The 12573-nt window shown below is 40.0% G+C and overlaps 1 protein-coding gene across 1 annotated transcript; it reads left to right on the top strand.

Moving 5' to 3' along the window:
* Positions 1–671: 671 nt before the first annotated feature.
* Positions 672–11468, top strand: LOC144649689 (transmembrane protein 208-like). Its single transcript, XM_078509250.1, has 6 exons — positions 672–795; positions 2349–2441; positions 2829–2888; positions 3363–3499; positions 7312–7396; positions 10563–11468. Exons 1-6 carry the CDS (start codon positions 790–792, stop codon positions 10698–10700), a joined length of 519 nt encoding a protein of 172 aa, XP_078365376.1. The 5' UTR covers positions 672–789; the 3' UTR covers positions 10701–11468.
* Positions 11469–12573: the final 1105 nt, after the last annotated feature.

Genomic DNA, 12573 nt, shown 5'->3' on the forward strand with positions numbered 1-12573 from the left:
CTAGACACTGAAAATCTCTACCCTATCCCAGACTTGCATTTTGTTAGAACTGTATCATTATCAGTGTTTTAATGGAAAACCATCTGTGAACAACGATGCTGCGATGATTTTATTTACGTTTAGGAAAGCCTCTTTCTCTTTCGAGTTTCTGGACTATATTCGTCATACCGTCGATCGGTTTCCCGGCAAATGCTACCCTTTTCTAGACCAAAACTCTCTGATTTCTATACCCTATCCCAGACTAAACTGCTTGAAAACCATACCCTTCACAGCGGCACATACCTATATAGCTCATGTATGGGAGTGCCTCCCCCGGGCAGCTGCCTGCCACAATAATGCCACATGGCAACTCCTAAATAAAAATAGTGGGGTCACTGATGACCCTTGTGGGAGGAGACTCTTATATGAAAGGGTCCGGGATCCTCATTGCAGTCATTGGAAAATTTGAATAAAACTGTTTTTGAGACCTTAATTGACAGGTAAAAATAGTGGCGAGACTACAAGCATCCCCATCCTTTTCATTTGGTAGTCCCCCCGCTTCCCTCAACCTCTCCAAATTTTCACCCATTTCCCAGAAAGTGCTTATAGGCATTACCAAGCTTTACATACAGTTTTGACTGATTTTCCCTTTGCTGCCATCAAAAAATTCATAGTCAAGATTTTCCTAGAAATGAATTTAATTCAAAGAGGCAAGGTGTTTCTATCTATCTCTACCCCTCCCTCCCCAAGTCCCCCAACGCTTCCCGTTTCGAGCATTGTTCAAGGGGACTGGCGCTAGTTGGATTCAAGATGGCGGTAAGTTTAGTCTTTATAGTACATTTTGTTCGAATATTTCTCGTGTATTTATGATCCTTACTTTATTTTAAACAAGTTATAAAAGGAGAGCAAATATTGTTACTCTAGTAATCTATTTGCCCCATACTTTTTTTCAAATTTTACTTTGATTTCAAGTTTGAGTAGTGATAGATATAAGACCGGCTCATCATAATTCGCTGTTCTTGTATGTGTTTTTGTGGTCGTCGTGCTATTTTATGTTTCGCCTATAACTTTTAAAGCCCTTTAAACGTTTGTTGTGTTATAATAAAGTTGTGGAATACAATGCAGATAAGATTAATCCTAAATGATAATGCTAAACTGTTTTCATAAACTTTAGTTTGTAGTTTTCTGTAGTAAACAGAGTAAAGATTCAATTGACTTTTATTCGGTATCTGTTCATGACAATATTTTAGATATTTCAAAGGGATTTTTGGTAACTCTAAGGGTAATAATTAGAGACCATTTTCCATATAAATCTTTTAATTTAAATTGTTTGCACTATATTTTAATACTAACAAACAATAGCAAACAAAACACAACAGGTGTTTATATTTTGAAATAAGACCCAACTGTGGACCCCAAAGCCCCAAAGCCAATACTGAGGCCCTGCCAGGGGGGGGGGGGGGTTTCCCGTGTCGCTTGTTAATTTTAAAAATGCGCCGTGTCGCTGTTTTATCAAACTTCGCGTCGCTGTTGGTAGTAAAATTGAAGGAAAATTACTTGTCCTTGTCGGAATTTGAGTTTTTCCAAAAGGATTGTCATTCGTTGCGATTTTATTTTATGTGCTGTCACTACTTTTTGGGCATTGTCGCTTGTCGGAATTTACCCTGGCAGGGCCTCAATACTATGACTACCAACTTTTCCCGAGATCTGAGATGAGAATATCAGGCCTTTTGAAAATCAGCTGAAAGTTTCAAACACACCTGAAAATGTCCTGAGGATTGATATCCACTGATCCAGCATTGTCAAAGAAATTGACCAATGGCAATATTTCCCTGCTAGGGTTTTCTAATATTGTTAGTGTGTTTATATGGACTATTCATTTTTAAAAAATTAGATCAAGTCTACAAAATTTCTCAAAAATTATGATTCATTGAGGTTTACAGGCTCAAATTTGCGAGGCAGGCCTTGAGAAAGAGTTCTTTTTTCATGAGATCCAAGTCATAGATCATCCACAGCACTGCACAAAAAGTTGGCTTTGCTTTGTCCTTTGATATCTCCTTTGACAGGGATTTGACACACATCAAAGTTAGTAACAGATTTGATGTGAACCAAAGGCACCTAGACACGAGTCAATGGTACCTTTGTCACACCTTCATAAACAGCAAATTAAAGGTGTACTATCTTGGATCAAAATCATAAACAGACTTTGTCGCAATTAAAGATATGCCAAAGGTTTGGCATAGGTGGCCTTTCCTTTGTTAGAGTTGAAGGCATTTATTAAATTAGCCTATAGGACTGGACTGATTCTTGAGGCGGCATTAATTACATTGATAGTGATTTAGTCATCATCTTCACATCTTGCCTTGTAGCCTAAGAAACAAGGAACCAAGGGGCAGAAACAAATTCTGGAAGAAAACAACAGAACTTTGGATTTTTATGCCAAGGTCATGATAAGTGTTGAGGTAAGACATTGAAAAATTGCTGACTGTGGCAGAGCAGTCATCAAATCTAAATTCACCTTTCAGATTTCAATCATTTCTTTCAGTACTAGTTAGGAGAACTTAAATATTGATAAAGTCAATTTTCCCTTGCATTCTATTTACATTTTCTCAGACACAATGAGAGTAAGCAGTTGCTATTATTTTAGGGCTAGGGGCATTGTACCTGTTGTTTGCTCTATTTTTCTCTCGAACGATAGCCATTCATGTGAGATCTTGTGTGTGCTGCTTCCTGGCCCAAATGCAGTGATATGTACACGGTATAATAACAGTTCTGTTACATTAGATCTTGTCTTTTTTTCTCAAGTTAATCATATTTGGCTGATTGCTGAAACTTTACTGTCATTTCAGGTGACATACATCATCTTCAGATTCACATTTTTCAATTTTAACTCAAGTTGGTTTTCATGGGTAAGTATGTTTTAACTACCGGTACTTATTTATTTATTATTTATTTATTTACAATATGCCTTTTAAAATACTAAAACGTGGATAAATTTTACCCTCATTAATTTATTTGCATGCATTATGTGGCAATGAAATATACTTGTATAATTGATTGCAGCTGTGAAAAAAACTTAGGGGCAGATCCATGGGGGTAGATTCGGGGGTTAGCCACCCCACAAGATTCACCCAAAAATAATGTATAAAGAAACAGGTTAAAATAGAAAATAAGGACAATGACTCTGGATAAGGTGTAATTTTTTTTTCATAATTTTAGCTAAAATAAAATAAAATTATTTGCTACCATCCACCTTCCTCATAAAAATCTTTGGGAAAAAATGGTTAAGAAAATATTTGCTGATAGCCACTCTCTTTGAAAAATCCTGGATGTGCCTGTGCAGCCAATTTAAATAATCATTAAAATCCCAATGTTTTCTTCAGGTCCTTTTACTACTTGCCACAGCACTGTATAGTGGATTATACAAGTTTATGGAATCAATGGCAAAGCCTACGTATTCTGAATCTGGAGCTCTTATAGACGGAGGAATGGATCTCAATTCTGAGTCAGGGACTGCAGAGTATGTGATAATAAAATATACAATACAGTCAACTTCCACTAAAACTGACACCTTTGGGACCACAATTTGGTGTCCGCAATAGAGAAAGTCCATAGTATAGTTTTTGTTAGTAATTCTTATTCGCCGGGACTTTACGGACAGGGTGTCCGTAAAGTCACGGTGTCATTACAGTAAACATCCGCTTGTAAGAACCTACAATTTTCTAAGTTTGGGAAAATAGGTTCTTGTATTTGGGGGTAGTTATTGGTAATTTAGGCTAAGTAGGTTCTTAATGAGGTTCTTAATTTCTAAGGAGGAGCCATAGTTTTTGATTGTACGAGAAGAAAAAAAATGGGTTTGGTCCTTCATTATGCAGCATTTATTGCGGGCCCAAGAGAGGCCCGCAACCCTAATCTTGACAGTGACCAGCGGATTGCTTATAACGTGTGCGCACCACGTTTATAAAGACTAGCTGCAAAGCGGAAGTTGAAAATTTTGTTCTTCCACCAAGAACGATCAGAATGCGAAAAATGTGTCAATCACAACAGTTTGTTGAAACACCGGAAGTTGAAAATCTGTTATTCAAGAACGATTAGAATGCGAAACATAAGTCAATCTTAACTGTTTGTCACATAAGATCAATGCTTCTGTCACATGGAAGATTGGAACTACGTTTGGCCGACATTGTTTAAGCATTGGTTTTGAGAAGATTTACTATGACTGTATCACAGATAAACCACGGCAAAACGAATGATTCCTTATCACATTGATAACATAGCGAGTTCACCGACCAAACAAGATCTCGGGCGCGATCCATTGGACCAAAATTTTCGGTTTGAATTTTCGAAATTTTCATCTGTCAAATGGAACGGTATTTTCCACTTGAATCGGCCAGGCTAGTTCCATTCCCGCAAACAGTAAAGAAAACTGAAGATATTACTCCCTCTTGATAAATTCTGAAGCCATCTATCCTTTCACTTAGCTCAAAAACGTAGCTCCACGCTTTTTTAAACGTAAAGAATGCGAAAAGTTTACACTGGAAACACATACGTCTGCTTTTATGACATCTACGGAAACATTTGGATGCACAAGATGTGCTCTTATCGCATTCGTTTAAGACAATTATACGTGGTGTGCACGTATTTTCGAACTGCTTACCAAAGCTTACTAAGCACACGTGTTCCAATAACGCAGTTTATAAGCTGTCTGCCGCAAGAAGACAAGACGAACACTGATCAGTGTCGAGCAGCAGGAATGACCGCCATGTCGAATTTTGTCGATTTCCGGGTTGGGAAAAACTGGGCCCGAGCATAAATTGGCGAATGGAACAGGATTTTCCGAGAATTCCGATTTTCCGGAATTTGAGGACAACCTCCAGAAGTTGACCAAAATTTTCGAAACGAGTTTCCGGAAACTTTCTGTTCCTTTTGATTTTGTACCGGAATTTCCGAAAAATTTGGTCCAATGGATCGCGCCCCTCATCTCGATTACACCGACCGGGTACACCGCATGCTTGATTAAATCATGCATTCCTTGCGTGACGCATTACTTGGAATAATAATTGTCTTTTGTCCAGCGATTTATCGACACTTCTTAGAAATTTTCGTGACCTGTCGGAATAATTTCCGGCGTGAAAATGAGGTGACCTAAGTTATTTGTTCTTCAACATTGCAAAAGAATCCGAAAATGTGTTGTTCAAACAGGAAGTTGAGAATTTTTTGATTAGAATGCGAAGAAAGTGTCAATAACCTTCAGTTTGTCAACTGAGATTGACGCTTCTCTCACATGGCAGGGCTCAAAATAACGGCCAGTCAACGGACAATGTCTGGCCAAAATGACGATTTGTCCGGACAAAATTTTGGTTCGGCGGTCATTTTGACCGGTCACGTACACGGCTTTAAAATAAATAAAACACAAAAAAAATTATTCGCAGTATTTCTTGAAATTTTACAGTAAAATCATAAAATATCATAGCAGCTTGCAGTCACAAATTTGTAGAATACAGATAAGACAGTCACGCTCTGCGGATTCAACACGGCATCAATCAACGTCTTCTATAAAACACGCGTACGCAATTGTCAGGAGGGCCGAGAAAAATAGCACTCGTTAGTGGATTTAAAAAACTTATGCACCTTTAGAAAGTACGAGTTCGTAGCGTACTTTTCACCAGCAAGATCATGAGAAAACAATAAAATCATTAAACGCTTTGAATGTTAAGTCAGCAATGTTTCTTTAAATTGTGCCTATTTCGCAACTGAACATGTCCCCATGTGTGCTGACAATTTGACCACCTAAGACGTGGTGTCAAAGAGAGTTCCCGTAAACGTTTGCTCGTACTGTACAAAATAAAAAATAATAATGGTCTCCGCGTCCGGCGTCTACAGATTGAAACGATAACTCTCGATATCTTTTATTCTAAGCCATGGCATTCAAGTATTCCACGCCAATTCTATCGGTCTTCTTGTGTAAGGCTACTTCTGCGGATATCTATGATTAAAAGTACTTTGCCGTAAGTATATTTCAGCAGCTCAATCAGGAACCGCATAGAACAGGCTTCTCTGTTGTAGGCGACGTTGAAAACTTGGAGAGATCCATGATTTTTGAAATGCGAAGTGACGTAGGCTTTCTTGCTAATCTCTTGGCAGTCTTGAAGAAAGAGAACTTTTAAACGAGGGCATCTTATAGGAAGCTCGATGAACAACGAGTCTGAGCAAAGGCAAAGTTATCTCACTTGTAGCATGGGCATATGTCCTATTACTATTTAGTGTTCGGTGATAAAGACCAGTAAAGTGCTTACAACCAAGATCGCCTCGACCCGACTAATGTAAAACTATGCAGAGTAACATAACATTACGGCAACTGAGCATTTTATTTTATGTAGAGTAGAACGCAGAAGAAATGGAAATTCAAAAAGCGAACATAATAAAATGACACTTTTAGCGATCAAAACATTAAAGCTTAAGCCTTATACTCTTTAACAACGAGTGTTTTAGATTATGAGGCGAAATTTTTTGGCATAATAGACTATTGTTTCAAAGTAAATACTCAATATTTTGACCGGTCAAAAACGAGACATGACCGAGCAAAAATTGATTTGGCCGGTCAACATGACCGGTCAGTATCCAAAAATTATTTTGAGCCCTGCATGGAGGTGAAGAAAGGTGCATCTAGGCCCGCATTTTCTAACCTGTGGTTACCACTAGTTCATAACTGTATTGCTTCAAGCCTCATGCAAGGTCCAAAGAAGACAATTACAGTCTATGTGAATCTGTCTTTTCTTTATTTGTAAATACAGTTTGGGATGTTCTGTTAAAAATGTTCATAAAAATTTTCTATAACCCACAAATAAGAACCTGCTGAAATTTGCTTGGCTAAACAGGTTCTTATATTTTGGGGTATTAAAATGGCAAATTTTTGCCGGCAGGTTCTTAAACCACTAGGTTCTTACATGCGGGTGTTTACTGTAGTTTATATACCGGTAGTGTGATTGTCCAGGTGAAAGTAGTTCTGAAAAGAACTGTTGTTGACGTTTCGACAAACTGAGCGGAAGTCTTCTTCAGAGTTAAGAAGATGACCTCCGCTCAGTTTGTCGAAACGTCAGTCACCAATAACAGTTCTTTTCAGAAGTACTCTCGCCCAGATGATCACACGATTCTAACTACTGATTCTCCTGGGTTCAGACCATTTGCTATTTGGTCGCAACAGTAACAAAGTACACAGAGCTAATCAGAACTCACTGACAATGAAACCTTATGAGATGTTGGAGCAATTGTCATTGTAATTCAAGTCATACAAATATGCCTAATCTTGTTTTGTTTTGTAATACTTTGCAGACATGTCAAAGACCTTATAATTCTAACAACGATTACTCAAGGCCTTGGTATATTCACAGACTGGATGTGGCTTCTTTTGCTTCTGGTGAGGGCATGATGCTGATGTTTCAACTTATTATAATTATTTCTATTATTGTCTTATTCTAATAGTGACTGAAATCTTGTTTCTGCAAAAACTGTCAGTGCAAATCTAATGGCATGTTGGTCAGATGATCACAGAAACTTTTTAACTCAATTATCTATGTTTTTGCATCAATATTTCTTAAATACATTTTTTTTGTTGGCACAGTGGAAGGGTTTTGGGTGGAGGATTGTTTTGTTTTTGTTTTGTTTTGGGGGGGGGGGGGGGTGTGTTGTCCAGGTTCTCAAACCCTTCAATACCCTATTTCAGACATAATAAAATTATATTTTTTTTTGCCCCTTTTAAGTTCAATAACAGTTAACACCTATACCCAAGCCCCCTTTAGACTATACCTTTTGGAGTCTGTACAGTGTCAAGTGGCTACTTAATTGTACTTTATTAAATCCATACTTAATTAAATCTCATAAATTTTTGGGTATTTCTCTTCCTCCTTTATTTGTTTTGTGGGAGGCGCGGTGGCCTAATGGTTAGTGCGCCGGACTCCGGATCGAGCGGTCCGAGTTCGAGCCCTGGCCGGGGTCACTTGTGTTGTGTTCTTGGGCAAGACACTTTACTCTCATAGTGCCTCTCTCCACCCAGGTGTATAATGGACTAGCATCCCATTCAGGGGGGAGTAGAAATATTCCTAGCCGCTTAATGCTACGGAAACTGGGATAAGCTCAGGCAGTGTGGGCCGCTTGGCTCGTGGCTTCTCCTTTTTTCTCCTCCTTTATTTGTTTTAAGGGTTATTAATGCGCCATAATATCGATGATATGTCTAACAGGGGTCTAAGGCGACTTAATTCGTAGAAAATACGTAAGCCTGCAATGCAGGCGCATTTTTAGGGAGCGAATTTGAACGCATTTTGATTTGGCTCGCGCCATCTTGGATTCATACTCGGTTGAGGATTCTACTCGATCGTGAGCTATTTTATACTCTCGCACGCCCACGAGAAACGTCTGCACTACAGGCTAAGGCATATTGGTTTGTTTTCTTTATCATTTACTAGAAATTCTGAAAATCTTGGTTGGTTAAATATGCAAAGGGAAAAAGTCTTGGGTTTGCCGTCCGAACATTTCCCAGAAAGAGGCTTCCGCAAACGAGGAAAAAAAGCGTTGTGGGGAATTTCCCAAAATTGTTTCCTGATGCGCTGATGGGGAAATCCTCGCTGCAGAAGGAAACTGTTTCTAAAAATAATTATTACAGCAAGGCGCCCAAATGTGTGACCACTTTTAATTTATTCACATTCTTTCGTGCAGATTTAATCCAATCAAAAGCCGTGGATAGCTTGCAGTTGACTTCTGATTGGATTAAATCTACACGAAAGAATGTGAATAAATTAAAAGTGGTCACACATTTAGGCGCCTTGCTGTAATGTTTTGGTTTCCCGGAACAAAATTTGTGCACAAACTGCGTTTCCTCGTTTGCGGACCCCTATAGCACGCAGCTGTCGGAACACCGTTTCTGATTGCTTTATTTTACTGAAGCAACCAATCACAAACAGTCTTCCGAGAGCTTCGTGCTGCACACTGCACGCTCGGAACGCCGTTTCTGATTGGTTTATTTTACTGAAACAACCAATTACAAACAGTCTACCGAGAGCTTCGTGCTGCACACTGCACGCTCGGAACGCCGTTTCTGATTGGTTTATTTTACTGAAACAACCAATCACAAAGAGTCTTACGAGAGCTTCGTGCTGCACACTGCACGCTTGGAACGCCGTTTCTGATTGTTTTTTTTTTACTGAAACAACCAATCACAAACAGTCTTACGAGAGCTTCGTGCCCCTCCCCCCCCCCCCCTTTGCACACTGCACGCTCAGAACGCCGTTTCTGATTGGTTTATTTTATTGAAACAACCAATCACAAACAGTCTTCCGAGAGCTTCGTGCTGCACACTGCACGCTCGGAACGCCGTTTCTGATTGGTTTATTTTACTGAAACAACCAATCACAAAGAGTCTTACGAGAGCTTCGTGCTGCACACTGCACGCTCGGAAGGCCGTTTCTGATTGGTTTATTTTATTGAAACAACCAATCACAAACAGTCTTCCGAGAGCTTCGTGCTGCACACTGCACGCTCGGAACGCCGTTTATTATTGGTTTATTTTACTGAAACAACCAATCACAAACAGTCTTCCGAGAGCTTCGTGTGAATGCTGCAGACTCGAAACGCCTCTTTTGATTGGTTTCTATGAATGAAACGCTCAGATGACAGCTAGGCAATCTTTCGAGAGCTTCGCGCGTGCTGCGGCGCTGCACGCTTGGAACGATATTTCTGATTGAAACTTGCTCGTCTTGGACGGTATTATGTGAGATAAACTTAAGTCAATGCGACGATTCTAGCCTCGAGTTAGGACGCGAGCTAGGCGACGGATTTGGCCTTATAAAGCACACGGATTGTGTTTTTTTGCGACACAGCGAGCGGATTCACGGATTTTTGAAATTACAGCGGATCGCAGATTAGCTGAAAATTTTGGCCTCGGATTCCGGACTCTTCATGTCAGGAAGTTCGGATCGTGGATACTAAAACGAAGTTCGTTTTCAAGTAATGCGGATTCGGATTTGAACGAAAATAGTGGCGGATTGACGGAATTGGCCATATAGTCTCCCTCGCAGCCGTTTTTGAAGCGTTGCGTCACGACACTAAAAACGGCTGCGAGAAAGACTACGGATTTGCATACCCCTATTCATACCACTCTGGACTCGAGCCAAGATTGGAGCTAGGGTTCGAGCCAGAACATGAGCCGGGACTCGAGCCAGGACTATATTTAGTCATGTTAACATTCATTTTAAAACTATACATAGTAAATATATAGAATATTGCTCTATCTAACAAATAAAAGCTAACCGCAAAGAAACCGGAATGAGAGCTAACCGCAAGCAAACTGGAGTGAAAGCTAACCGTCCTAGCCGCAAGCAAACGGAGTAAAAGGTGCTCGAATGTCCAAGCTTAGTCCCAGCTTGAGTCCTGGCTCGAATCCTTGCTCGGTATTTAGGTATCCTCGTATTATTTCAGAGAACGGTTGATAATTTACATGCGCTCATTGAATTCAATTAGGTAAGTTTTAACAGGAGCATATTACTTTTTAAATACATAACTTAACATTTGTTCTGTCCGACTAATTTCAGGCACCATGCAGAGCTATGTACTTGTTGTGGGTGTACATTCTAGCTCCTTGGATATTTGCACAACCCGACGAGACAGAAATGGATCCAAAGAAACAGAAGAAAATGGAAAGAAAAATGAAAAGAGCAGGAATGATGTAAACTTATACAGACACCAGCAAGTTAAAATGAAGATCAGAGGAACCGCACTTCTAAAAAACGAACCTGCAGCACTAATTTGAAGCCGGGAAAACACTGTGAAAATGTTTTACAGACCAGATATTTTTATTGTGTGCGCTTTGCACGTTCATCTTTTTAAAGTATACATAATGCTAAAGTTGTCATGACTTTAATTGTTTTGTTATACCCCGCAACTGTAGTGTCGTTTTCCGATTGGTAAGAACATATACGGACACGCGTTAAAAGCATCCCCAGGGGCCTCCCCTTAGGAAACAGGTGGAAAATTGGACAACGGACGTGATCAGGTTACTCCGTAACCACGCGCATCTTCTGGAATTCCGGAAGGCGGACTTATTTTTTCAACTGCGGGGTATAACAAAACACTTATTGACTAAGCCCACGGGCAACTATGAATGTAAGTTGTCCTCGGGGCCAATCATTAGTGCTTAGCAATAACAAATTGTATATTACGTGGGGAGAATGAGAACTCGCCCGTGGGCAGCATTTGAGTGTTGTGATTTATTGTAACTTATAAGCATTGTTTAAACTTAGTAAATATTGTACGTGATATCTTGAATATCTACAACAGAAACAGGAGGTACATACCTCCTGTTTATGAGTGCTACCCCTCGACAACGTTTCCTGCCCGCAGAGTTTTCCTTCTTGTCATTTCTGTTATTTAATGCGGCGTCATTCGAATTTGCCCATGTGGGGGAAAGTGTCCGTGAAATTGTTATTATTCAATGAAAATTGCGAGAACCCACACACGTACTCAGAAAGTTCCCGGTGCGTGAACTGTCGATAAAGCTCAGGATGTTCATTTCTAGCTTCCCATGCAATGGTTTGTTCCGCGAAAGTAGCTGTTTATTTAGACGTTGTTTCACGCCAAAGTGAAACAAGAGGCGTAAAGCCCGGGCCAAACGAGGATTAGAGTAGGACATGAGAGTTTTCGTCAACTCTTCATCAACTATCGTCAACTCGGGCCAAACGAGAGAAAACTCTATTTTATAAAATTTTTAAACATTTAAATGTGAGAGGAATGAGAGAAAAAAAACGAAAGTTCATCAAACTCTCATCCACTGCGGGCTGTACAGAAAAATTTGAGCACATTCAAAGTGCGCATGAGAGTTCCATGCCAATGAGAGTTCCATGCCAAACGAGAGTGAGAGTTTGAACTCTCATCAACTGGCATCCTCGTTGTCTTTCGCAGGGTTTTTAATAGTGCGCTTAGGTGAATTCTTCTTACACATCTAACTTAAAATAAAACATTTTGCGGTTCAATTGTTGTGAGCTTCCTTCAGGAGCAGGTGTTGCTAAGGGACGAAAAGCCGCGCGGTGTCTTCCTTAAGCGTTGCCTAGCAACATTCATGCTCAAGGAAGAACGTGGAGACAACTGTCATATTTCGCTTTCGAACACGCGACAGCCAAAAGAAAAGATGAAAGCAAGCGTGTTCTGTCAACAGGAACCTGTTAGTTGTCAGCTAAAGAGGAATTTATTGTGCGAAGAGCGAAAAACAAGAGGAAAAAACATGCCTAGAAACACAACTTCAGTCCTCGAATTCGCTTTTCCGCAGATGGTTTTTCGCTTCTCGTTCAACGTTACATGACGAAAAAAGCTGACGGATTCTGTTTCTTTTCTCTTTGATCGTCGTGACAAGGATAACGTTTCCCGTTTCTCACAACACGTACGCATGCATCGCTTCACACGTTTAGAGTGTGACGTCATTGAACGTGTCAGGATGCAAATGAACATACAAGTGTGTGGGTGTGTGAGGGGGTGGAGAGTACCTGTGGCACGCAAGCGATTAGCCTGTTCCCAGATCTCTCTCGGGTGTCGAAGGAGACTTCGAGCATT

Source organism: Oculina patagonica, chromosome 4 (assembly GCF_052425735.1).
Source record: "Oculina patagonica isolate OP01 chromosome 4, crgOcupat, whole genome shotgun sequence".
NCBI classification, from domain to species: domain Eukaryota; kingdom Metazoa; phylum Cnidaria; class Anthozoa; order Scleractinia; family Oculinidae; genus Oculina; species Oculina patagonica.

What these genes read in the sequence shown, in the direction of transcription:
- LOC144649689 (XM_078509250.1), top strand. An exon ending in ACTCAAGTTGGTTTTCATGG is followed by an intron (nt 2,889 to 3,362) that starts GTAAGTATGTTT and finishes TGTTTTCTTCAG; the next exon opens with GTCCTTTTACTACTTGCCAC. An exon ending in TCTGAGTCAGGGACTGCAGA is followed by an intron (nt 3,500 to 7,311) that starts GTATGTGATAAT and finishes AATACTTTGCAG; the next exon opens with ACATGTCAAAGACCTTATAA.